Source organism: Delphinus delphis, chromosome 14 (genome assembly GCF_949987515.2).
Source record: "Delphinus delphis chromosome 14, mDelDel1.2, whole genome shotgun sequence".
NCBI classification, from domain to species: Eukaryota; Metazoa; Chordata; class Mammalia; order Artiodactyla; family Delphinidae; genus Delphinus; species Delphinus delphis.
In genome coordinates this window covers 48387857-48415591 of record NC_082696.1, presented here as the reverse complement: position 1 = coordinate 48415591, position 27735 = coordinate 48387857, and the positions used below count along the sequence as shown (strand labels likewise).

General features: G+C 37.8%; 1 protein-coding gene across 4 annotated transcripts in view; it reads right to left on the bottom strand.

Moving 5' to 3' along the window:
• Positions 1-606: 606 nt before the first annotated feature.
• Positions 607-27735, bottom strand: part of CDK19 (cyclin dependent kinase 19) — a 178058-nt gene continuing 150929 nt past the window's right edge. For 2 of the 4 annotated variants that reach the window (XM_060030087.1, XM_060030088.1), the window contains 9 exons: positions 24633-24690; positions 18952-19083; positions 14842-14985; positions 14604-14673; positions 10358-10430; positions 9877-9974; positions 9015-9093; positions 8136-8402; positions 607-4927 (listed from right to left, as the gene is read on the bottom strand). In XM_060030087.1, coding sequence (XP_059886070.1) covers positions 4796-4927; positions 8136-8402; positions 9015-9093; positions 9877-9974; positions 10358-10430; positions 14604-14673; positions 14842-14985; positions 18952-19083; positions 24633-24690 — 1053 coding nt within the window. In that variant the 3' untranslated portion in view covers positions 607-4795. The remainder of the gene's footprint in view (positions 4928-8135; positions 8403-9014; positions 9094-9876; positions 9975-10357; positions 10431-14603; positions 14674-14841; positions 14986-18951; positions 19084-24632; positions 24691-27735) is intronic. The other 2 variants (XM_060030089.1, XM_060030090.1) reach the window with 2 other exon arrangements.

Below are 27735 nucleotides of genomic sequence, written 5' to 3'. Positions count from 1 at the left end.
TCTACCCACAAAATGCTGCCTATTTGTTTTTTCTAAAACACTCTAATTTTCTTTTTTTTTAAATTAATTAATTTTTGGCTGTGTTGGGTCTTCATTGCTGCACGTGGGCTTTCTCTAGTTGCGGCGAGCAGGGGCTACTCTTCATTGCGGTGTGTGGGCTTCTCATTGCTGTGGCTTCTCTTGTTGCGGAGCATGGGCTCTAGGCGCACGGGCTTCAGTAGTTCTGGCACACGGGCTTAGTTACTCCGTGGCATGTGGGATCTTCCTGGACCAGGGCTCGAACCCCTGTCCCCTGCATTGGCAGGCGGATTCTTAACCACTGCGCCACCAGGGAAGCCCCCCCCCCCCTTTTTTTAAAGGATATTTCCCCTAGAGATGTTTTAAAAAACTGTCATTTTGCTTCTGAGGTATTTGCAAGCCTTGCCTCTTTGGTTTTTTGATGTCATAAGCATCCTGAATAAAATGACATACTGCAGCTCACAGGGAGACTTTGCATCTCTGCAGGACAAGTGTAATCTGAAAAGCTTCGAGGCACACACATAAAAATTTAACATTAAAAGTTGTTGTAGCAAGAGTTTTTCCTATATTTAAAAAATTCACACTGAAACAAGTCAATTAAATTTTATTACAACCAAGAATATAAAATAAATGCAATGTAATTTATTTTTGTCTTAACAGTCATTTCAGGAAGGATGTCAGGACAACTCAAAAGCGGGAAACACTCGGCTCCAAAGCAGCAGCTCATCCTGCACCCCGCGGAGCAAGCCTCGCTGGAAGGCAGGGTGCAGGGGCGGGGGGCAGCTGGCTCTGAGTGCACACCTCGCAGCAGTGTGTGGAAAGCACACACAGTCATGTCTATAATCGTATAAAGAGGGACGCGTGCAGAAAATGACTGAAAAAAGAGACGACGACAGGTACACTTCACAAATAGGAATTATGGGAAATACAAACTAGGCAGTTTAGAGAGGATATACTACATAACATATATAAAAAGTACTTTAAATTGTTAAAAAGGACATCTTCAGTCCAGATTTTGTGTAATACTTTTAGTGTCTACACAGACAAATCTTTAAAAAAATTAAATAGTATTAATTTACTAAATATTTAAGAGATAACAGTGCATTAAGGATTTTTTTTTCATATAATACATACATATCACTCCTTTGCAGTGATAGCACAGAAGAGTAAGTATGGCCTTAGGTACAACACATTTTAAAAAAATCCTAAAACAATGAACTTTGCTTTATGATATTTGTGACTATTCTTGAAGATTAAGGAAACCTAAACAGCTATGTTTTATATAAAATATTATTTATACTTGAATCCTTCAAGCCTCCTTTAGTCTAACTGCCATTTCACTGCCTTTCTCCATTCCCCAGAAAGATAACACCATAGAGGTTAGGATTCATAATTTTCATAGAATATTCCTTCATTGTATAGTTTCTGTTACATACAATTATTCAAAGCAGATTAAGCTGCAAGTCTTATTGTCCAACTATTTTTTCTTTTATCTTTAGCAGAGAAAACAGCATCCTTTTAGAGGCATACAACTAGCAGTTGCTTCATCAGGAATGAGGCAGTGAACACGTAAGCAAATGCCATCCCTTTCCATTCTTAAATGTAAATTGCATTTACAAGAGCAAAGAGTAGTGCAGAAGTTCAAAGTTCTAAGTACTAAAGTTTTAAAACCACACAGATATAAAAATATACATGTCCTTGGTTTTTGTATGTTACTGCATGATCTACTTCATCATAAGGATTGTTTCAGCCTCATAGTATCAGTCCTGCCACCAGGCTACCTTACCCTTGACTCAGCTGTCCTGAAACCCTAGAGTCCCTTTTCCCAAACACACAACTTACCAGAAAGCTAACTCGGAAACTGATTTGTACTGTGGAGTGCAGAAGACCTTCACTTTGCTTCCTTCCTTCCTTCCCATAACCTCCCCTGGTTTGGAAGTCCACCCTGCACTCTCAGGGACATTGATGGTAATAAATTTTTAAAGAGGAATGGGGTCATTTGGGGACCAAAAAGGTAAATTTTAACCTCAAAAAGCTTCACAGGTCTCCTTCGAGGTCCCCCAGTTTTAGGGCCCATAAGTATGTTAAAGGCTTTGTTCCCTTTACAAGGAAAAGGAAATTATGAACCAAAATTATTTCAAAGGGTAATGAGCACCAGTGGGCATCACCAACTCTCAGGCAAGAGCACAGGAGGAAAGGGCCAGTACCAGTGCAGTGACCAGAAACCCAGTCACACGTGTAATTGGCGTATCTGGCTAGATCCTGTGTGGAGAACACCGGGAGCAACTGAGAACATCCCCTCACGGTTTCTGTATCAGTTCTGCCACTAAAATTCACTACATACAAGGAAAGCAGGGTAGTCCCATGATCATATAAGCGCATATCACAAGGATTTATATCAAAGTTGCTTATAAAGTATTAAGGGGCATGATATTTTGGTTCATGCACATATTTGGGTTCGTCTTTTACTAAATGTAAGCTCTCCTTGAGGGCAGGAACAGAGCTTCTATTTTCACTGTAATTTCCTACAAACACTTAGTTGTGTTCTGCCTACAAGGGCCACCCAACTGTTGTTGAAAGGCTGCTGTGAACATTTCAAATATATATTAATGCCTGTGGTGATATTAATTGCTGGCTTTCTTGAAGGTAGACAAACATAGAAAACTCTCCATGACACTTGTTTATTACAGAGCAAAATTTGGAATAATAACTCTCTCCAAGTGGGTTTAGAAGTAAACGAATAGACCTTCACGTTCTAAGATGGTTTCATTTATGAGCCTGTCATCCCAGGAAAGCGTCCTGTCATGGAATCAATCATAAGCTCTTCAAGGACAGGAAGTAGGTCTTGCCCTTTGTGTCTCACCCCCCAGCATAATGCTGGGCACGAGGTAAGGGTGCAGTGAGCATCTGATGACAGTGAGGCTTCAGGTCACAGGACAGAACTTTACTTGGGTAGCTACGTTATGCAGAGGGCTACTAATTTCTCATTTGCAAAAATGGAAGGGGTAAATTACTATGGAGACAATCAGAAATTCCTTCCAGTGGAGCATGTCAACAGTTTCATCTTCAGTGTTGATGAGTGTCACTGTATAGTCTTTGTTATTAACAAGCATTATTATGCTGAGATCAGTAAGGTCCTTGCTGGCTACAGGATCACATCAATAGTGCAAAATGTATACTGGCTTCTGTCTAAAACTTATTTTACTTGTATATGGACCCAGAGTATCATAACCAGGTAGATAAGTTCACAAAGAAGAGTTAAAAAATGCATATAACTTGCATATACAATAATCAGCTATTTCTTCTAGCTCAAGAAAACATTAAAACGAGGCTGGTGCTGCTAGTAGCATTTAGAAGAACACAAGTTTCTTGCCCCTTACATTACAACGGGAGCTCTAAGTCTTTACATTTCCTTGTGACTCTGCTGAGCGTCCTCACGCTGGCTAAGAAAGAGCTCAGTCTCTAAGTCATAGATCATAGAAATGCAAATAGCACTTATCTAATAGGTCGTATACTATCTGCCCATAGTTTAGGCACAATTATTAAGTTTTCTCCTAGGGGCAAAAGAAAGCATTCAGTGCAATGAAAAGATTCTTGATAGAATTAAGTTTCAGTAATAACAGCAAAATTATGCATACATAATACATACTTTAAACATGAACAAAACCTAAATTTTTAACATGCTTTAAAAATAGTCACTCTATGTCTAATGCAAATACGAATGGAGAACACTGCTCTTTATTTTAAAAGCAGATTAATTTGCAGGCTTCTATTTGAGTACCCTTGATTATGTAAGAAAGTTACTCAAACTGACCCAGATGTGAAGAAACCAACAGTTCTTTAGAGAAGCCAACTTTATGTACAATACACACTAAAAGCTTTTCCTTCCCTTTGATCAACATTACTCCTTAAAGAAATCCTAGTGCAGTTAATATTCTCTTCAGTTTTCTGGTGTGGGTCACCAGAGGACTGTGTTTCATCAAAGCTCTTGAAACCCTTTTTAAAGTAGACGTAAGCTACATGAAGGTTAAAATTATAATTCTTAATTACTGGATACTATTCAGAATAAGATGATTCTGGGAACTAAGTTCCATATGAATGGTTATATAAAAATTACCACGTACTTTAGTTCTTCATAGCATAAAGCATAGTAACTGCAAAGATCTAGGCTGTTTTTGGTTGCAGGTTCCCTCTGTACCACCATTTGTCTTTTTATTAGACCTTCCCTGAAACTAGAGAAATAAAAACGTAATAGTAAAGTACTGTGGGACAGTAACAGTTCCCATTTAAGACTTCCATGAGCAAAAGAGTTATATTCTGTGAAAACAACATAGTGCTTTAAAAGGTGCATATTTACCTGTGTTGCTAGATCAGTTCATGAAGTACAAAACTATACACCACTGGAATTCTGTTTCTAAAACATTAAAATCCTAGTAAAAGAGCTTTGAAAAGATAAATCATAGAGATTGCTACAGCATGAGAAAGGTGCACCAGGAAATCCTCCCCCAAAATGCTGAAGGTGACAGAAGTTAAGTGCTGGGATTAGATCAGACGCTTTATCAGAGAAGTCACAATGGAACACATGCAGGGAAAGGGTGCTGGGGAAACCACAAAAATCTTCTTTAAGTCAATAAAGACATCAGTCAGTCCTGCAAAATGCTCAGTAAATAGTTTTCCTCCTAAGTGGATGAGTTTTAAACAGCATCAGAGTTTGCATTTTTGGTTCTCTTCAATGCAGACGTCATATTGCTGGAGTCTGTGCTCTGGCTGTAGCGGGTCAGTAGCGGTGGGCCTGGTGAGATGGGTGGTACTGTGCGCTCTGCTGAGATGAGGAGGAATAGCCTAGTGAGCTCTGGGACTGAGAGGATCCCTGAACACTGCTTTGGTAATTCAGGCGCGAACTGGAGTGCTAGGAGAAGGAAACAGGAAAAGGGAGTGACTGATGGAGGAAGGGAACAGCTCAAGATGCTAATCACAACAGGACGGAGAGATGAGCCATTCTCATCAGAGGCTCCCGGTTCTGACCCATCGTAGCGACAGTTAATTTAGTTTGTTAATACATTTTGCTGACTTGACATCACAGCCTGCCACCACTGTTCTGGCATGCACGAAAGTTGGCTGGATTTCTTTGGGAGATAAGCTACACTGGCAACGAAAGGTAGAGGGGAAACTTAGGCTAATTCTGATTAGTTTCTCTTTGCATAACTGAGATTTGCAAACAGGAATAATCAGTTTGGCATATTGAATCGGTGGTGTTCATAATGTATACTGATGTGCTGTTAGTTTTCTCATTATAAATAACAAAGTTGTTGTGATTAAGAAAAGAGTTTTCAGAGGGAGAGGCTAGAGTGGCTTCAGCAGCTTCACCTACATGACAGAGCCAGGCAAGGCTGGGTAGGGGTGGCAGCAATAAGTGCTTTTTATAAACTTCAGGTGACATTTATTTTTTTTTAATTAATTATTTATTTATTTGGCTGCACAGGGTCTTAGTTGCGGCACCCGGGATCTTTAGTTGTGGCATGAGGGATCTAGTTCCCTGACCAGGGATCGAACCCAGGCCCCCTGCATTGGGAGCGCGGAGTCTTAGCCACTGGACCACCAGAGAAGTCCTTCAGGTAACATTTAGAATTTTAAAAAATTTCATATGTGAAAATTCTCTCAAGAGAAGGCTGAGACAAATGTATTTCAGTTCAATGTATTTTTATTACCTTAAGTGAAACATTCATCTTCATAGTACCAAGGGCAAATATGAAAAAAATATGTAAAAGAAAAATTCACCTATAGAATAAGAACAGGGTGCCTGGTTAAATATAAGCATAGCTGGAACCAGTGTCTTTGGCTATGCCCAGAAGGCTGGTTCTTCCTGTGAGCGAAGTGGGAAAGATCATATGTAATAAAGCTATTACTTGGAGTTAAAAATGTAAATGACCTTGAGGTGGCACTGGCGGTTTGCGGAAGGACAAATAAGCAAGCGTGCCCCACTCAGCGCACAAGAGGCAGCCAAGCTGGACTTGCAACATCGGGTCCAAGATAACAGAGCAATAAGATAGTCTTGGTTAAAAATAATCTCGCTTAACTCCTTCCTGTGTTACACAACTCTGACGAGTTGTGTTGTTGTAAGAAGCCTTTCCAGATTCTAACTATGTTTTATTGTCAGTTTATTATGGGGAAAAAAAATGTCCTTTCCATTCACAAGGCCTACAGTTGCTGAGCTGGCTACGACTGCTTTCACTTTAGCTGATTAGACTCAGCATAGTAGCTCCTCCGTACTGGATAAAGAACAAATGTGTCCATAATATGAGAGTTGCAGACAGGTGCAATGGGACTCCCTCACCCCTCATGCTAGTCTTTCCAACTAACTAGCTGAGAAAGCTACCCATTTCACAGATATGCTGTTTTATTTTTAAGTAGACAGCTCAGTATGGACAAAGAAAAGCATTTGAAGAACTCCTGGATTTGAAAGGAATAAATACAATAGCTAAGTAATCTGTCCATGATCGACTATAATCAGGTTAATATAACACAATCAGAGACACAAAGATGAGCCAGTATATAGTAAAGGTTTGTTGCTCATATAATAAGAATAAACTAATGTTAGGGGGAAAACTGACTTTATAGTAAAATTCAAATATGTTCATGACTACTACCCAAATAGCAAGCTGTTTTTAGCAGATCAAACTGATGCCTTGATTACTTTAATTGGAACCAATGGAAGTGCTATTATATACTCCTCTGCTTGCAGGGAATCTTCCAAGATAAGTTCTCAAAGTAGTTGTGCTGAGATATTCAGAATGTAAAGCCAGTTAGACAGCTATTTATTATGTCTTTCTTGTTAATGTTTCTCTTGTTTCCAGTTCCTAATCAGTGAGTTTATGTCTTCCTTGCCCACGGTTTTGTTTTCTGTTATCTATCTCCTGTGTGCTTCTTCTCCACCAGTTCCCTGAGGGACTGTGGTTCTAAACCTTTTTTTTTTAAACCTTTAAATTCCTTTCCCTTCTTAGATCTTTTCTTACCTTGTTACTACCTTGAAAACTTTTTTTTCTCCCAAGAATCCCTACAGTTTTCACCAGTATTTTTACCTCTCTCTCCAAATACCAATCCTTAGACTTTTTTCCTTTAATTTCCTGAATTGGTAATACCTTTAATTTCCTGAATTGGTAATATAATTGTAGTTTTCTTTTAAATCTTAATAACAAAACATATTTTCTAGCCTCAAAATTATTTCTAGTGAGATTTAACAGTTATTCCTGAGAAGTCTCAATCTTAGTCCCTTTCTCTTCTATGTTTATGTGGCTACTTACTGATTATTTCCTCCCAGTGATGGCAGATCCTTCTGAAGTATGCTGCTTACTTTTTTCAAAATAAGCCGCCATTCCTCTCCCTTTTCAATTGCTTATCTATCTAGGTATCTTTTTCTGACTCAAACCTGATAGGCAGCTGTAAGGGTAAAATGAGACATTTTCTTTGAGGAGGAGCTGCCTGCCTCACCTTCCCTCCTCAGGGTTTTAGGATAATCAAATCAAGAAACAAAATATCTTGCAATTACATGAAATGACAAAAATCTTCATTTTCATATAACGCCCTAGAAACAGGATTGTACAGTTTGTATAGTCAAACTTTAGAGTTAAGTACCACTTAATTCTAAAAGGATCTACTATAAGTCTACTTCCCATTTTATAAAATGTATTGTTAAAAAAGAGACGACAGGCTCAAAATGGAGTCACTTGTGCTAAGCCCACATCACCAAACTGAGACAGTGCCTAACCTAACTGCAGTTTCAGCCCCTCCCAGGAATGTACTCCTCCCCAGTCAGTCTGGAATCTCCTAGTCAGCATTAGAGAAGTAATCTACTTGGTAGACTCCTGTAGTCCCCAAAGGAAGGTTCCCCGGGCCTGAAACAATCATCTCTCTGTTAGTGTCCTTGTCCCACCTGCTTCTGCCGATAAACGTCTTCCATTTTGTACAGCTCTTCAGAGCTTCTCTGTATTTGCTAGGGGAGATGCTACCTGACACATGAATCACTGAATATAGCCAATAAGACCTTTAAAATTTACTCAGTTGCATTTAGTTTTTTAACAGTATATGAAAATTAAAAAGTACAAAATTCAGGGGAGTACCTGATAATCTGACGGCATTACAGGCCCGCCTGAGTTTGTGCCTGAAGGCCCTAGCCGCGGTTTCTTGTTTGGAGGCACCTGATTAAGGCCGGAGTCCTGACTGTGCTGCAGCCCTGCTCCGGCGGCCCCGGTCCCCGCCCCGGCCCCTCCTGCAGTCCCGTTGGCCTGGGTGCTGTTCTGCTGCTGCGGGGCTGCCTGTGGAGGGGCTGCTGCCTGCTGCGGCGGGGCTGCGGGCTGCGGATGTTGGTTCTGCTGCTGTTGCTGATTCTTGTAGAGAGGGAAAAAAAGCAAGCTTGCTGTGGAACTAAATTACATCTTCCATGACACGATATGCACGTGAGACTGCTGACCAACCTGGGGAGGGACCTCTGTGGGACACCAAAGTGACTGGAATGACCAGAGAATGGAGCAGCCAGGGAATACAGCAGCTCCAGAAGTCAAAGTACTGAGCCCCGAACAGGACCCGTTCTCTGAAGTTCATTTAGATTTGCACAGTAACCCTCCAAGTCAGTCACAGACATCCCACTGAAGAGCACAGGCACACAGGAAATAGCAACTCATTAAAACAGCTATAATAGTCTTTTCAATCAATTTGGAAAAGTAGGGCTGTGTGGGGAGGAGTCAACTGCAATCAAAGAATAGAGCGATGCTTTAAAAGCAGCCTGCATAAAGTGACGGCAATGACATGAACAAACAGAAAGCAAGAATTAAGAATCAGGGAATAAAACAGGCAATAGAACGAATCAGGAAGTTCATTTATCTGTGAATGCATATTTCAAATCGCAAAGTACATCTACAATAAAGTAAGACATAATTAAATAAAAGGCAGTTAAATATATGGGAATTATTAAATTATCCATTCCTAAGTGCAGTATATACCTTGTCACCTTTCTCTTCAGGTTCATCTTCATTAAGGAATTCTCGTTTGGGGTATGGAATCTGGCAGCCAGCAAACACACTAAAAACCATGAAAAGGAAAAAAAAAGAATTCATGTCATGACGTAAAATCTACAATATCACTGACCTTGTTCATTTAAAATTCCACTATTTTTTCTTAAAAAAATTTTTTTTTCTTAAAAAAAATTCCACTTTTTTTCCCTACTCTTCATCTGTGGCTGGTTATGCCTCTCAACACAATTTAAGCAATAAGAAAAGAACAATTTGTCATCTAAGTTTACATGAATTGCCACTTTCAATAACACATCTTAACTGTGGTTATAGCTAGTTGACATATATGACACAGAAATTTCTCCACACAAACTTCAGCAGCACTAAGAACAACTGAATGTGTGTTTGTTTCAACAGTGAAAATAATTTTCTCAAGAAAAGCTGCACCTCTAATAAATCCAAGCACAATTTATATATGTGGGTGTAACAAGGATGGGGAAGTGGAGGAGTCTGGTTGTACAGTAGACACACAGAATTTTAAAATCTCAGTTCCCTACTGATTTGGTGTGAACTGTTCTGGCTGACCGATCTATAAAAGTCTCCTCTGTTCTCAGCTTTAGTTTTCATCTGTAAAACGGATTAATGGTCATTCCTAAAATACTTGTTTTCATTCACACCTCTCTACAGCTTTGCCTGTTTCAAAATACAGGACCTCCCTCTTGACTAGTTTTCCTCTGCAGCAGTATTAACAAAGAAAGTAAAATACTTCAGTAACAAGTGCTTCTCTTGCTTTCAGCCACCATCCAACATCCTCAGCCTGGAGCACAGCACACAGAAAAGGAAGGATACATACTCTAATGTCGGCAAGGGGTCCTCCTGAAAATAGGGATCCTGCAGAGCCTGCTCTGAGGTAATTCTCTTGGTTGGATCCATAGTAAGGAGTTTCTGAAGCTTGAATAACACATAAGAAATTGACAGCACATGAAAAGTTTGTTTCCAAGTCAATGTTTTGACTTTTGTGTTAATGTCTAATAGAATATCAAATGCAATTTTGTATAGCTCACCACAATATTAATACACTAGACACATTTATGTGAGACTAGCAGAAATCATTAGCATTAGAGCCCTTTTAGAATTTAAATTTTTTTCTGCTGATAAACCACTGGACAAGGCTAAAAGTCAAGGGTGACATCTCAAAAGAGAAAGATTTAATTTTGCCCCAGCATCCACCAATTTCCTTTCTTTCTAAAGAAGAGGAAGAGCTGGGACAATTCCGTGGTAAGCAGGGCTGTGCTAAAGGATCCAAGTTCCCAGTCTGGGAGAGATGCACCTACCAAGAGGAACACTTTGCTGTCAGGCTTGACCTTGTGTTTCTCCATGTACTTTATGAGGCTACTGTTGGCGTACCTGTAGACATGAGAATCACACACTATTAAGAACACTCACACAATTTACAATTTTTAATGGAAAGTTCCAAGATTGGTTTTCCTATATGGTATGTGTTAAGTTAAGCCATTGTTTTTTCTAATTAAAAAGGAACACATAACCAAATGTTGGTAAATGTGTGAAGAAATAAGAATTGTTACACACAGCATGTAGGAGTTTATATTGTTACAATTACTTTGTAAGATAATGACTCATGAACTATAAGAGTTGAAAATGTGAGTATCCTGTGACCCAGCAATTCCTTTCCTAGGTACATACTCTATATCAGGATATCAACCCCTCAGGCTGAAGGGTGAGTAAATGGGTATTATTCATTTTATTATCCTAAATAGACTACATATTTTCATCATATATATTGTTTCCTATATATGAAATACTTCAAATTAAAAAGGTCAAAAAATAGGTGATCTATGTTCATGGTAGAAAATTTAGAGAATATAGAAAAGCATAAAGAAAAAAATTGAAATCACTCATAATCAACCTAGCAGCAATAAAAAAACACTGTCATCAAGATTTTGATAATTTTCTTTTGTCCTTTTTCATGCATATATATGATACAAACACAGGCATTTTTGTCTTTATAAAATTAGAATCATACTATATAAATTGTGCTAACTTTTTTCACTTAATATTGTTTCATAAACATTTTTCCTTGCCAAATGCTCTTTAAACTTATTATTTGTACTGAATGTATATTTTCTACTGTTACTAACGATGTTTGTTTCACAACAGTTGTAAAACGCAGGTTCTTGAAGGTCAATCTAGTACACATGTAGGGAGACAATACTGCATGGCAGGTGAGAATCAGAGACCCCTACCAGACCCTGGCACAATCATTTACCAATTGTGTGATCTTGGGCAGTTAGTTAACCTCTAGGAAAGCCTTAGGTGCCTCATCTTAGCTATGTGTGGCTGCTTTGACTGCCTTCTCAGGATAAATTCTTAGAATTATTAGGTCAAAGGGTATGTACATTTCAAAGCCTTCTTGCTACACAAACCTGGCCCTCAGACCAGAAGCATGGGCACCAGAGAGCCTGCAGTAGGAATGCATGTACTCAGGCCCTATCCCAGATTCTGAATCACAATCCACATTTTTAACAAGGTCTCCATGTGATTTGTAGGTACATTAAAGTTTGAGAAGCATTCATTCTCTCACCAGTAGCATATAAGTAAGTGTGCCCATTTATTATATTACCCTTGCCAACACTAGGTATTTTTATTTTAAAAAATCTTTGCCATGTATATTAATTTAACAATTATTTTCCTCCAATACCAGGAACATTTTTATTGGCAAGGTAGCCATTAAGTTTGGTAATGGAAAGAAACTTTAAAGTTTATGTAGAAATGGAGTCTGTCAACATGGCTTTAGTCTTTATGTTGAATCAACTGATTTCTTGGGTTAACTCCAGATTCTAGGTTATTTGTTTCTATCATAATATAAAAAGTCTTGAAGTTGAGAAATCCTATTGCTCAATTCCCATTGTGGTTTCTTATTTTTCCTAGTATTAAAGCTAAGATAAATTCTTTGTCATTTTCTGAATTATCCTCTTCCAGATTTGCTACAGTTTAAGAGCTGAACAGTTTTCAAAGTGACTCAAACTTTTTATACACATTATAAAGCATTTTATCAGACCATGTTTATTCAAACATTCAATTTTTAAAGTCAACTTACTTATTTCCTTTTAATTCTATTTTCACCTTGCCTTCTAATGAGCTAATGAGAGCTGACAGCTGACATTGGAAAGATTACAGCAACTTCTGTTATTATCCTTCACAATTCACTTTAAGGGTAATTTTTTTGGTTCTTTTTATCTAATATAAACAAGTTATTATTCGTTTACTTTTTATGTCATCTGATATAACATTTTCTGGAATTTTTTTCTTTATTATACTTTGACATGTATGTATTGTATTAGATTTAGCTAATTTTTAATAAATTCCTTCTTGTCTTATGCATCAGTAGCCTGATTTTATGTGGATAAAACTGTCTGCTTAGGAAGTATGGCTCTTATCTCTGAACTTTTCCTATTACCTTTCTAACTGAATTTCAGTTATCTTTTAAAATTTCTCTCCTTTTATCTCTGGTTATTGTAAATACTATCATTTTATGTAAAATTCTTCCTCTGGCCTTTAAATACTAAGATAAAATGTTAAGTGCCTTCATTAATTTTCTCTATCTATCTTTTATATTACTAGTGTATCTTCAATTACTTGAACCACTTTCTCTTCTTTTTTTTTTTTTTGAGGTACGCGGGCCTCTCACTGTTGTGGCCTCTCCCGTTGCGGAGCACAGGCTCCGGACGCCCAGGCCCAGCCACTCCGTGGCATGTGGGATCTTCCCGGACCGGGGCAGGAACCCGTGTCCCCTGCATCGGCAGGCGGACTCTCAACCACTGTGCCACCAGGGAAGCCCGAACCACTTTCATTTAATACCCATTTGACAAGTAACTAATGAGACTGCACTATGTACCAGGCCCTGGGGATACCTATAATGGTGTATAAAATAGGCACCATCCATATTCTAGAGGGAAAGATGGTAACTGTTCAAAAGCCAACTGCAGAGCAAAGTGATCAGTGCCAAGAGAAGCAGCACAGGATATGCTATGGGAGTACAGAGGGGAAGCACCTAACTCAGACTAGCAGGTCAAGGGGAAATCTCGTCAGGATAGAAAGGATAAATAAAGGAGTTAATCGGATGAACTAGGTGGGAGGAAAGTATATCCCAGACTGAAGGAACAGCATGTGTAAAAATCCAGAGGTCAAAGGAAACTTAGGGGTTTTGAGGCTCTTAAAGAAATTCATGATGTCTAGGCTATAGAGTACAAAGTGGACAGAGGTTTAGGAGATGAACTTGGTGATGTAGAAGCCAAGGCCTGTAAGCTATATTAAGAAATTGAGAGCAATGGTGAATTAAGAGCAACTTGAAGACTGACATGATCAAATGTGCTTCTGGCAATGACTGCAGTACAGACAGTGAGGTGGAGTGAAGACTGAAGGTAGAAATCACTTAGGAGGCCGCTGCAGGATTCCAGGCGAGAGACAGTGGTGGTCTGGCCTACAACAGTGGAACGGTAGATGGAGAGAAATACAAAGATCCAAAGGATATTTAGAACAAAGAATTTACTGGATTTGCTAATTGTTTAGACACTGGGGGGTAAAATGGAAGACAGTGAGATAGAAGAAGGATCAGGGATTTGGCTTGAACAATCAGATGCATCATGGAGCTATTTCCTAAGATAAGAAATATAGTGGGAGGAGAGGTTTAGGAGGACAGATGATGAGTTCAGTTTTGGACATGTATTTTGAAGTGTTTATGGGACATTCAAGTTGGGATTCCATAAGGCAATTAGATAAATGGGTCTGAAACTTGGGAAAGAGATCTGAGTAGGATGTATAAACTGGGAGCTATCAGCATAACTGATGGTACATTGTGGCCATCAAAATCACGGAGACTGCCTGGGGAAATGTCTAGAGTGAGAAGAGAGCCCAATTCAGACCCTTGAGCAATGTCAGTGCTCTCTTTAAGGGATGAAAAGAGGCAAGGACCCTACCAAGGACTGTGTAAAAGAGAGGCCCAAAATGATTAGTGCCATTCCCTGCTTCTCTTTATGATGTCTGCTTTTGTTCCTACAAGCCCTCCAGTCCTGAAATTTTTCTGTTAAGATGCCCAAGAGAGAACCTCTTCCATCTTTTCCTCTAGGTGTGCACATTTATAACAAACTTCTCTCACTTCTACTCAGCATACATGTCCCCACCAGTTTGTTTTACTCAAATCCCAGGCCATGTGTTCTTCCTCCTGCCACCCTTCCTGGTTGCCTAGCCCAGCATTTCAGTCACCAGTCATTAGTTAGATAAAGACAAAATCATAGTTGTGGCCTTGAACTGAGCCTTTATCAAGCTAAAACAGAAGAGACATTTAAACTATCCACCGACCCTTAAATTCTTAAAAGTTTTTAAATACTACAGCCTAAGCCTGGCATATATGTTAACAACATCTGGAATATCTTCTTTAAATCATAAACATAATTAATACACTAAAATCTAAGTTTCTGGTTGAAATAATATCTTTTTAAAAAAGGATTAATTTAAATATTCCCATTGAATATTACTTATATGTAATATGGAATTACTTACGTCGTTCTTCTAAAGTCTTTTTGAAGTGTGGGGTATTCTGGCATCTTTCTAATATCTTCCCAGTCTTTATCTTACAAAAAATATTGAATATTGTTATAGGAAATAGTGTTACTTATCAAAAATCTAGTTATTTTAGCTTAAATATATATATTAAAACTAAATATACATTAAAATATGCTTTTCAAAAAGAATGTTTTTGAAATATGACTCATTATTTTGAAATAAATAAATAAATTACCTGCAGGAAACCCCATGACACTAAATATCCGATCTAGTTGATCATGATGAAAGGGATTGCTTGTTTTTATATCTTCCTGACGACAGTGAAAAATAGGTTCTGAAGTCAACAATTCAGCAAATATGCAACCTATTGCCCATATGTCTATAAAGGAAGAAAAACAAGTTTTTGCACACATTTATTATATTTCTTTGGTTATAATTTCTGGGTATAATCACAACCTACATATAAAAATACTTTTGGGGGTAGGGGGATGGACGAAATAGGTAAAAGGGATTAAGAGGTACAAACTTCCAGCTATAAAAAAGTCAGAGGGATGTAATGTACACATAGGGAATACAGTTGATGATACTGTAACAACTTTGTATGGTGACAGATGGTAACTGGACTTATTGTGATTATTTTATAATGTATAAAAATATCAAATCACCATGTTGTACATGTTAAACTAATATAACATTGTATATCAAGTATAACTTTTATAAAGTAAAGTATCCCCAAAATAAAAAAAATTTTTTTAAACTTTTCAGTGAAGCAATACACAAAATACAATAAGTATATTAAGAAAACATATATATCACATGAAATAGCTGTATCATCACATAACATACTGAAAGCCAAATAAAATACATTTTCTTGTAAATTTCCTGATCAAGATAAGCTTGGGAAACTCAATTTAGCAAGCAATGCATTTACATTTAGGCAAAAGCCTTTCAAACCACTATTAATAATTTAATCGCCAAAGGAGTCAACTGATAACCTACTACAAGGCATAATACTCAAGATCTGACAGACTGAAATAATATCATCATCAGGTGCGGTGATACATTTCTTTAAAGCAATCAAATGCATAATGACAGAGCAGAATTTCTGAGCTGTCAGTCTAGACAGACAGTACAGATCGCACAAGATGATTTGGAAAAACTCAACTTTTGTCTGAAAGACACCAACTTCAGTTTTTTCAACAAATAGTGAGCTCTAGAAGCTGATAAATACAAGTATATATAGACACTGCACGACACCAGTAGAGATAGATGTGATCCGAACATATTCACTTAGATGGTGCCCCAACTCTCCAATGTGCCAAGATAAAATTAGGCATCTTTCAAAGTTTTATTAACTATTTCAAATAACCAGTTATGGATTATTCTATTTGGATTTTATACATTGAAAGACTATAATAGTTTTAATTTAGATTCTAAGAGTATAATGTTATATTCACAATGTTTTGCCAAATGTACATGTGAATTTTTGTAAGATGTATGTTCATACTCGCCCACTTAAATAAATGCTGTTTAATAAGTGTTTAAAGTATTTTATTTATTTTTTTAAATAAATGCTGTTTAATAAGTATTTTTTTTAAAAAACAACACACAGGACTTCCCTGGTGGCACGGTGGTTAAGAATCCACTTGCCACTGCAGGGGACACGGGTTCGATCCCTGGTCCGGGAAGATCCCACATGCCGCGAAGCAACTAAGCCCATGCACCACAACTACTGAGCTTGCGCTCTGGAGCCCGTGAGCCACAACTACGGAGCCCACGTGCCATAACTACTGACACTCGTGCGCCTAGAGCCCGTGCTCCGCAACAAGACAATCCGCCACAATGAGAAGTCCTCGCACCACAACGAAGAGTAGCCCCTGCTCGCCACAACTAGAGAAAGCCCACGAGCAGCAATAAAGACCCAATGCAGCCATAAATTAATTAATTAATTAATTAATTAAAAAAAAAGAATGAGTGAATGTGTGTGTATTTATTACATCTGCTATGAATACACTTCAAGCCTAAAGATAACTAATGTGGGGATTACTCTTTTTCTATGTCTTAGCTTTTTTCTTAACTGCTATCCAGAATAAGTAATTGGGACTTGACTAAAATTAGAAATTAGCAATTATGTTTTTAGCTTTAATTCGTAAATCTTATTTTTACTGAGCAAGTAAGTCGCAAGCTGGTTAAAATTCAATTTCAGTTCTCTTTACCCTGAGGAAATAAGAAATATAGTTGTTTTCCAATTCATACCCAATTACCTTTATTTCCAAAAAAACACATCTATTTTTTATTCCAACAGTAGAGCAGTTAATCAGAAAATATTCATAAAACTATGCTTCTGAAAGTGTGGGGACCACATACAACAGAATCACCAGTGGTACCTGTTAAACAGAGGCCTCACTACCATGGGTTTGCTAAGAATCTCAGAGTGAGACAGATTTTGGTGGGGCATCATTTAGTTGGTTTTTGGCTGAACCTGCCTTTTCTTCCTGGAAATCTCCCTTCTAGACATAGACTGCACAGTGCTTGGTAAGAGCCCAATGCACATGGGTGTCTGCTGTTGTCACATCCTGTACTCCCACCCTATGCCCTGGGTTATCTCATCATCAGTCCTGTTCTAAGGCACCCCCTGTTGCTTCCAACTGACACTCCCCTTCTCTCTGGCTTACATTTGGTTTCTTCCTATCCTCTGGTACCTTCTGAGATTGTCTAGATTTTACTGTTCTCAATAGAGAGACCTAATAACAGAAAAAGCAAACATAATTCTAAATGTCTCAAAAATATAGCCCCTCAGTAAAAGTCATTCATTGGAATGTAAATAGAGTCAGGGTCTGATTTTCACTCCTCATTCTAAGGACCGCTCCATCCCTTCCATTTGCTTTTTGTAGTTCTCCTTTATTCAAAGACAGCTGCCACTGTCCTTGGCAGACAGAGTGGCAGCCTCTGGTAAGGGGCCTTATTACTATAAGCTCAACTGCCAGGGGACAGGTCTAAGGTCAGTCTCACACTCCTCTACTATCAAACACAAACTGGTTTTCCTCACAGTGCTGTGGCTACTCATAGCCTTTTTCGCTAATTTAACAAAATCCTTTAGCAGTATTTACGGAGAATTATAATATTCCGCACTGTGCTAGTGTCTGAATCCCTAGACAAAGAAAGTATAAATGTGTTCTGGGTATCTGAGTTTTGCAGAAATCAGACCTCCTGACGAATGAGGACGTTACTATATTTTTGTTTCCCTTTTTACCCATGAATAGGTTAATTATGAGTCTAATCTTTTCAAACGTGAGAACTTCATTTATAGTTCTTTGGCTGCCAGCAGGTTTTTCATAAGCTTAACAGAAAAAGGATTGAGCTGACTTGTCTATTTTTAATAATTTTACAGCTTAAATGCCTTTATCAAATAGAACTCAACAAAAGCGGCTAAACAAAACAGATATTAGTCTAATACAAGTAAACAGAAAATTCAAGAAAAGGAAAATTTAAAGAAACACACTTAGAGCAAATTTAAGTACCTTACAGAACTAGCCCTTCACATTAACAGTACTATTTACTCCCTCCCTCCCCTCTCTTTTTACCTCCTTTAAAGCAATATCTAGGTCTGAGGACAGCTCTCTCTTACTGACTCCCTCAATTAGCAGCTGGGACCTCTGAGGACACTGTAATGACAGGTAGCAAAATCTCTGATGCCTCTGTTCTGAAGGAGACTTAAAATTTTACAGAGTATGTTTATAACAGGTTTTCTTACTCAGTTTTTTCACTTGGTGAGATGGCAAGATGCTGAGCACAGCTAATCTACCCAGGCTCTATATCCTACCTTAATGGAGAAACTGCCATTCTGAAAACTGTAATGGCAAGAGAGAAAGATTAGTCATATTGTTTCTTGCTTAGGAAAGGACTGACTGACTAACTTTTCCCCAAATAGAAGGGGCTCTCTCCAATAACTACACTACTCCCGTTTTTCTGTTTTTTTCTTTTTGTGAAGAAAACAAGTCTAAACCTCTCTCCAGTTCTTCTGATTGATAGTAAGTAAAAAATAACATTTGCATGTTATTGTTTCTATAGCAACTCAACAAGATCAGATACTTCTATCCTCTGAAAAAAAATTTCTTTTTTTAAAGGAATCATATTCTCCTATACAGTTAAAAATCCAAATCTACCAGATTACAAAATCTGGGAATATAAACAACAGGACTTTTACAAAGAAATTTAAAGTGGTTTTTACAAAGCAGCTTTATTATTATACCATTTAGTATTTATGATAATGCAATATCATATGATAATGATATGATAATGTAATACTTACCAACTATAAGTAAATCATTTTAGACTAACTTACCAATGGCCTTTGTATAATGCCTTGCACCAAGCAAAAGTTCTGGAGCCCGATACCAAAAAGTCACAACTACTGGATCCAAATCTGCTAGTGGCTTTAGAGGAGAATTGAATAATCTGGCAAAACCCATGTCAGCTAAAAAATAAAATAATAAGAAATCAGGTTGGCATGCTCTTATAACCATGCAAGGTTGATGACAATAGCCACTAACCTTATAAAGCAATCCTTTTTCCTCTCTTTTCAACCAGTGGTCTGTACCAGGCACCAAATCTCCCCTTCTGAGGTAGATACTACTATTGTGCCTATTTTACTGATGAAGAAACTGAGGCTTAGAGATATTCTGACTTGTCCAAGGTCATAGAACTAGTAACTACAGAGTCAGAATTAGAATCCAGGTCTGACTTCAGATTCCTGGCTTTCAGAGACAGAATAATATTCTTAAATATTTTAAAAATAGAAAATAGTCTAAAAGTTTCCATGATTGATTATGACTTCTGTATGCCTATATATCGAAAAAACCTGACTATATCTTAGTTCAGTGTGTGCTAGAGTTGGTTGGCTCTCATGGACCCAGCAGAGCCAATTCATACACATCTTTTGAACTCTGTTCAGTAACGTCATGTTTGTGGCTTGAAATTGGCTATGGTGGGAGTATTTACATCATGGAAAACAGCAAATGCTACAAATTGGGGTTTTTCCCCCCAGAGAGCCAGTTGTTGTATAGTTATCAGCACATCACATACATGGTTCCAAGAACACAGAACACATAAGAGAGAATGTTATAATTCAGCATTTAACAAAGGTCTATACCAAAGATAACTAAAATATTAGAGGTGCACAAAAGTAGTAAAAAGACTATTACTATAATAAGGTGTTGGTGACTAATTTTCTTAAGATTTCCTAAAGAATAAATACCTTATACCTATAAAGCATTTCAGAGTTTACAAATGGTTTTCACATACATCATACATCACTTCGTCTAATCCTCATAAGAATGCTGGTTTAATAAGTACTGCCCTTGCCACACTTCTGTGATGAAGAATCTAAGGCCCAAAGCAGTTCAATGACTTGCCCAAAGTCACAGGGATAGGAAGTGAAAATGCCAGTTTACAAACAAAAAGCATGTTATAATTTAGCAGCTACATTCTTAACCATGGAACTGATATCCAATAGATTACACATATGATAACTGCATGTCACAAAGGCAAAAATCACAAAAATGATAAACCTCTATAATATGAAATAGATTCACAGTAAGTATATTTTGACTGTATAAGGGTCCCTAGTGTACTATACAATGCAAAATAGTACAGTAAAGTTTCAACTACAGAGTATCATTTAATCTAAAACCAATATACTATGATATACATTAAATTTTTAATTTACAGTGACTTTGTTTCTTTAGAGTTTGAATAATTTACAAGACTTTCTGAGAATGCTTTGGAGGACCCAGGTCTTAAAAAATAAAGCTACCCAAAGATGCCTATGCTGATGCCTACACTTTCTTAAGCAAATTTCCCTATAGCAAACACAAATATTCAAAACCATTCTACCAATATTACACCTACCTCAAAGCACTGCTCTATATATTTAGTAGATGCTGATTGTTGTTGATGGCAAAGTAATATGATGGAATACTCTTTCATACATAGAAAAGCATGCTATTTTTAAGTAAAGGCTAAAGCCAGTATTTCTCCCCTTATTCTCCACCTTCTAAGTTTTATATAAGCCACATCTATTCACTGAAAAATGAAATCAAGGCCAGACGAAACAATAAATATTCTTAAAAACAATTCCCATCTATTGTATGAACTTTAAAGGAGTTTCAAACCATTTTTTCAAATAATTACTAATTTAGACAAAAGGTAATTAGCCTAAACATTCCTAACACCTATTTTCCTAATAGGTGTTTCCTAATAGATATGAGTGAGTTTATGATATAAACACCTAATAGGTGTTTCCTAATAGATATGAGTGAAATTGTTCAATTCAACAGACAGGGGTAGTAAAATTCTGGTGTGGGTGCTAATTAGACAGTATCAAATGATAGAAAAGCAGCAGAAGGCAGTGTCTACTGCCAAGGAGCTTACATGAAGGTGAGATGACAAAATACATGGAGTAGATAAAAATAAAAAGGATAAGTACTGTAAGACTAAAGGAGAGTTGCTGCTGGTTTCTACTAGACTTGAAGTCCCTTGAGGGAAGGGGTTATGTCTCCTTCACAGTTTTATCTGGAACAATGTCTGATAAACATTTGTAGGAGTGGACTAAATCGAAAGTGGAACTTGAGCTGGATTCTGAAGGATGGATCATTGTGAGCAGTAAAGGCGGCGATGAGCATTTTAGGTAAGGCCTGGAAGTCTTCAGGTTGCTGGGGAGGGGAAGCCTCAGATACAGGGAAGGGCACAGTATGTTTTCCATTTGACTATGCTTTCTTTCCCTTTCAGTCAAAAAAGAACTGTTATAAAGTGTGAAGCATAGACATCAGAGCATTACTGATTTTTTTAAAAAATAATGTGCTATTAAAACAAAATTTAAAAACAATTTAATCAACTAGATTAATCGTTCACTAGACCTTTAATACCAATTATTGCTTACTTTTAACCCTGATTTTATCTTTAATCTTGGATAGAATTATAATCCTAAAACTCTTAACAATAAGGCAATTAACTGGCCTGGCTAGAATACACAATTTATGTTGAGGAGTAGTAGGGCTATTTGGGAGAATAAGGAGAAGACATTAAGTTTGGTGACTGGCATAAATGTGATGACTGGTACCGCATGGGAAAGTATAAGATGATGATGATGAATTTGGTTTGGAATTAATGCAATATAGGTTGCCAGCAGAACACCCAAATAGAGATAAACATTTCATCTAGGGTGAGAGAATAGAATCTGAGATGCAGATCTCAGAATCATTTTCATAGAACCCAAGCTTTTGAGGCCACAACGTATCAATTCCCTAAAGAAGTCATTGTGGAGGGAGGCCATGTCCCAAGCCAGTACGTAGGCTGTCTTGAAACAAAAGGGTAATAGGAATAAGAGGCAAAAATGAATAAAATACAGAAGTAACAGCAAAAGTAGTAGATAGAAAAATAGAATTACATGATGTCATATAGACCAAAGGAAAAGACGGTCACAAGGCCAGACTAGCCAGAAGAACAAATAACAAGACAGTAAAGGAAAACAACAACTAAACACAGGCCATTAGATTTGGTAAGACAGATATCATAGATGGCCTTTTAGAGAGCAGTTTCAATAGAGGGGCAGAATTAAGACATCAGATAATAACAAATTAGGGTAAGTGAAAACAATGCGTAAACATCATGTATTTTAGAAGTAGAGGAACAAGGGGAAAAATTGAACAAATTGTAAAGAAAACAAAATGGATATGAGAAAATTTATGTTAAACTGGGGTGAGGACTATGGAGAACAGTATGGAGGTTCCTTAAAAAACTAAAAGTAGAACTACCATACGACCCAGCAATCCCACTACTGGGCATATACCCTGAGAAAACCGTAATTCAAAAAGAGTCATGTACTACAGTGTTCATTGCAGCACTATTTACAATAGCCAGGACATGGAAGCAACCTAAGTGTCCATCGACAGATGAATGGATAAAGAAGATGTGGCACATATATACAATGGAATATTACTCAGCCATAAAAAGAAACGAAATTGAGTTATTTGTAGTGAGGTGGATGGACCTAGAGACTGTCATATAGAGTGATGTAAGTCAGAAAAACAAATACTGTATGCTAACATATATATATAGAATCTAAAAAAAAAAAGGTTCTGAAGAACCTAGGGGCAGGACAGGAATAAAGACGCAGACATAGAGAATGGACTTGAGGGCAGGGGGAGGGGGAAGGGTAAGCTGGGACGAAGTGAGAGAGTAGCACTGACACACACACACTACCAAATGTAAAATAGATAGCTAGTGGGAAGCAGCTGCATAGCACAGGGAGATCAGCTCGGTGCTTTGTGACCACCTAGAGGGGTGGGATAGGGAGGGTGGGAGGGAATGCAAGAGGGAGGGGATATGGGGATATATGTACACGTATAGCTGATTCACTTTGTCATACAGCAGAAACTAACACAACAACGTGAAGCAATTATACTCCAATAAAGATGTTAAAAAAATTGGGGTGAGGATTATGAATGTTTAAAGGAGAAGAGGAGAAACTTGAGAAGGAGAGAATGGAGATACTGTAATAAGAAGGGCTCAAGTACAGCAGGAAGATATTTAGAAGCTAGGAAGGACATCAGATAGGACTTAGGAGAAAGAGACACTCTTTCTCTGAGACTGTTTCAAAGGCAGAGCTGTGCTGACAAAAAGTGGTCAGTGAGGTCATACCAGATAACTCCGATATCACTAGGCAGCAGTGTTTGGAGGGAAAGAGACCCCAGACTTGGAATTCAAGTCCTTCCTTTGAAAGGCTGAGTAAGCTACAGTCTCTCTAAATCCAGCTTTCCTTATCTGCAGTATCTACCATAGAGGGTGGTTGTGTAAAGCAAATGAGATAACGTTTGAAAGTATCTATCTTAGTGTCCCCCATAGAAGGACCATCCTTTATTTCCCTTTCACGAGGGTCTAGAAAAACTAGGTACTCAATAAATGCCTCCAAGTAAAAGTGTGAGAGTGAAACAGAAAAGTGAGGAGCGGTAGAAAGGGGATGGGAGGGAGGAGGAAGGAAAGTGGAAAGGGAAGGAAAGCAGCCACCTGGTTCTTAACTAACAACAACAGAATTTTTTTATGACTCAATCTCAGTAAAGTCAGAGTAGAGGTTTAAAGAAAGAAATGTTGGTTTAGAACAGCTTCTTCAGGAACTGGGCTAGTGAATTAATTGAAGAAGTAGAAAACCAAGCAGCAGGGCACGCTTGGTTGAAGCAGGACAGAATGAATTTGTAGTATGTCAAGTTAGCACAATTCCGCACCACTTCGACCATGATATGTTCTAACAGCAAAGAAAGCAGGTTGCTGAAACAAAATTTACTTTAAGATCTTTCTAAAAAGCATTGGACATTCAATAAATGTTAAGTTCTATTATAAGAAATTAGAACAAAGCATTTCTTAGCTCATTTTCTCCCCAAATATGTCATAGGTATAAATGATGGCAATTTCTTTCAGAACTTTCAAGTTGCAAAGAAATTTTTAATACAGAGACAAGACTTCTGCCAGTGCCTTAATCTAAGACTGGCAAGCAAGAGAGTCTATAAATATATACATTCATTTGGAAAAGATATGTTGGTACCTGGCACAGGACATGTGGTGGAGGGAGGGGAGGGCGGGGGGAGGTATCTGTGAAGATCTGTATGTACTAGGTCAGGGTGAGAGGGATGTATTCCGGGAAACATTTGGTAAAGCTGAGACAAAAGTAAGATTCAGAGATTATGTTTAGGGTGACTGTGCAGGACAGTAACAGTAGCATAAACACACACTTGGGGTATTGTATGGGAATGAATTTTTTGCTTGCTTCAGCTTAGAATTATAGAACCTTATTTTGGGAATAAATCTGAGGGATTTTACAAACTATCTATCTACATTTCCCAACATCTTTTCTACAAATATTATGAGGAATTAATTTTTAAATTAACTACTTAAATAAGAGTATTAAAAAGGGAAACCATCTTTGCAGTCACTTCAGTTTCTTAGTAAATTATTTTAGAAATAATTACCTACCTATTTTGACTCTCCCCCTCTCAGGACCTTCTCCCATTACTAGGATATTTGCTGGTTTCTAGAAATAAAAATAGAGCATTCAAATTACTATATTTATTCTTTTGACATGCTCTAAAATGGAAAAAAGTTCTTATAATATGAAAATATCACTTTTGGATTTTCATCAAAACTATAGTTGAATATCAAGTACCCTCTATATAGTTAAAGCATTTGACATACTTGAAGTTAGCACTAACTTTCCAAAAACATCCTTGCTATAGAAACATCTTATTTTCAAAATCATATCATACAAAAAAATCACAAAGGAATTAAAGCTATCATTTCTATTTACCCCACAAAAGTAAAGAGTAAGAATAATTCTTAAACCTGCACAAATTATAAGCTGTCCTATTGCTGCCCACAATAAAGGGCTTTTGTGGTTGAAAATTTTTACATAAAATTTCCAGCCACAATATAACTACCTTCATTTAAATGAATCAAGTGGAATATTCCTTGCTAAATATTTCTAAGCTACTACTATAGGAAAACATGGTCAACATTCAGCAGACTCCATTAAAATTCATACACATTTTCAGCCATAGTTCATGTAAAAGTGAGAAATTCCAAATATAATCTCAAGATGTAGGAAAATAAAAGCCAAGGCTAATACAGAGCTATATAAAGAAAAGAGTAGGCTGCAAATGTATCCAGCATCTTTTAAGTCATCCTTTTTTGTAGACATTTGGAAACAGAGAAACTGTGAAGATACATCTTTTGGGCAAGTAAGTCTCCTCTGCAAACTCTTTGGAGAGAAAAATTTATGATTCATTTATTTAATCAATGAATATATTTTTAGTGTCTTCTAGGGAGAAAGAACCAACCATACTAACCATACAAAGAATTAAGAGGAAAAATAAAGGCACAGTAAACCAAGTTCCTAACCTCCAGATGCTCACTACATAAGTAGAAAGAAATATCAGAAGTTTTGTATAATTCTAGAAGGTAATGCTAATTATGAGTTATGGAGAGGACTGAGATCTTGGGTTAGAGGCTAAACTAGATTACTTTTAAGATCTCTTCCAATTTTCCAGCTCTTTTTAAAGTTTCAATGAAAACAATAAGCATTAAAGAAAAAAAAAGTTCGAAGAAGGAACTGATTAACAAGAGCTTCCATTGTTAAGGGAAATGTTCACTGGAGGTGGGGCAGCGGCTATGTCCATTATCCAGATCCTGAAAAATGAACAGAAGCTAGAATAGCAGAGCAGAAGAAAGGTAAGGGCTGGGCTTCCCTGGTGGCGCAGTGGTTGAGAGTCCACCTGCCGATGCAGGGGACACGAAGCAAGCTTAGGAGAGAGTAATAAGTCTGACTTGACAGAAGGCAGAGGACTCATGTTGGAGGTGGTAAAATGAACCTAGACGCTGCAGAGTCTTAACTGCCAGGTGAAGTAATCGGACCTTTGTACACATTACAGGCAGTGAGATTACAGGAAAGAGGGAGGTATCAGAACTGGGTGTAAGGTGATAAGCGCTTCATCCAAGGACTTCTCAGCTGAAATGACGAGGGAGTTATGGAGCTGAGGAACATTTTAAAGGAGAAATTAACAGGACTTTGTGACTAGTTGAAGGCAGAAGATTAAGACAAAGGGTGATAAAGATTTCATTAAGGTTTTGAGTTTATGTGACTGGAAGAATGGTGCCCTTGTGATAGAAAATTTATGAGAGGTACTGATTTGGGAGGGGGAACAACAAAGAGAAGGAGATGGCACATTGAGTTTGAGTGATATGAGAGGCCTAGTTGTACTAGCCAGGGGAGTGGAAATAGGAAGATTTAGATTTTTTTAAAAAATAAATTTATATTTTATTTATTTATTTTTGGCTGCGCTGGGTCTTTACTGCTGCATGCGGGCTTTCTCTAGTTGCGGTGCGGGGGCTACTCTTCATTGCAGTGCGCGGCCTTCTCATTGTTGTGGTTTCTCTTATTGCAGAGCACGGGCTCTAGGTGCATGGGCTTCAGTAGTTGCAGCACGCAGGCTCAGTAGTTGTGGCTCGTGGGCTCCAGAGCGCAGGATCAGTAGTTGTGGCGCATGGGCTTAGTTGCTCCATAGCATGTGGGATCTTCCTGGACCAGGGCTCAAACCTGTGTCTCCTGCATTGGCAGGCAGATTCTTAACCACTATGCCACCAGGGAAACCCAAAGATTTAGATTTGAAAGTTATTGTCACTGGAGTGTGATAATTGAAGACATGAGACAAGATTAGTTTACTGTAGCAGAAAGAGAAAAATGCATCAGACAAAAAACCAAACCTTCAAAATGCAAGTTTAACAACTATTTATCAAAGATCCATTATGTATAAAATACTGTCCTGCAGACTTTCAGGAAACAAAGAGAAATAAAACATGAAGCCCTTGACTTCAAGGAGTTTAATATCTAGTAGGGAAAGACAGACAGATTACTTTTTAGAGTACAAGGCAGATTACAGAAAGTACCAAAACAGCAAAATAAATTGCCAGGAATAGATGATTCTTCTCAGTGAATATCAGGATAGTCTTTAGGAAGGAGATGACTTTAGATGAATTTAAGAGTGCCTAAGATTTTGATAAGCATAAACAGAAGAATGACTTTTCAGGCTTAGAGAACCCTAAAAGTAAGAGCCTGGTCACAAAGAAAACCCAGGGACATGACATACTGGGAGAGCCTACAAGTATTTTGATTTTGACTAGAGCATAGAATGCTCAGTGTAGAGCATTCCTAAGGCTAGGAACTATGTTGGAAATTAAATGTCACATTAAAGAAACTACAATTTATGCTATAGGCTAAGCCGAGACAAGACAGTGAGACAATCAGATCTATATTTAGGAAAAAACTCTGGTAGCACTGTGAAGGATGAACTGAGAAGGGAAGGTGGACCACAAAGTAGAGACAGAGACCAGCTGGAAGTGGTTACAATAGTCAAGGGAAAAGTAAGGGGTCCCTAACTTGTGACAATGGTCATGGAGCAACACATAAGAGCATTTCAAGGGAAAAGTTCAAGATTTGGCATTGCCTTTTTGCACCACCTTCACTTCCCTCCATAGTCACTCATTCAACAAATACTGATTGAGTATCTAGCAGTGATTTAGATGC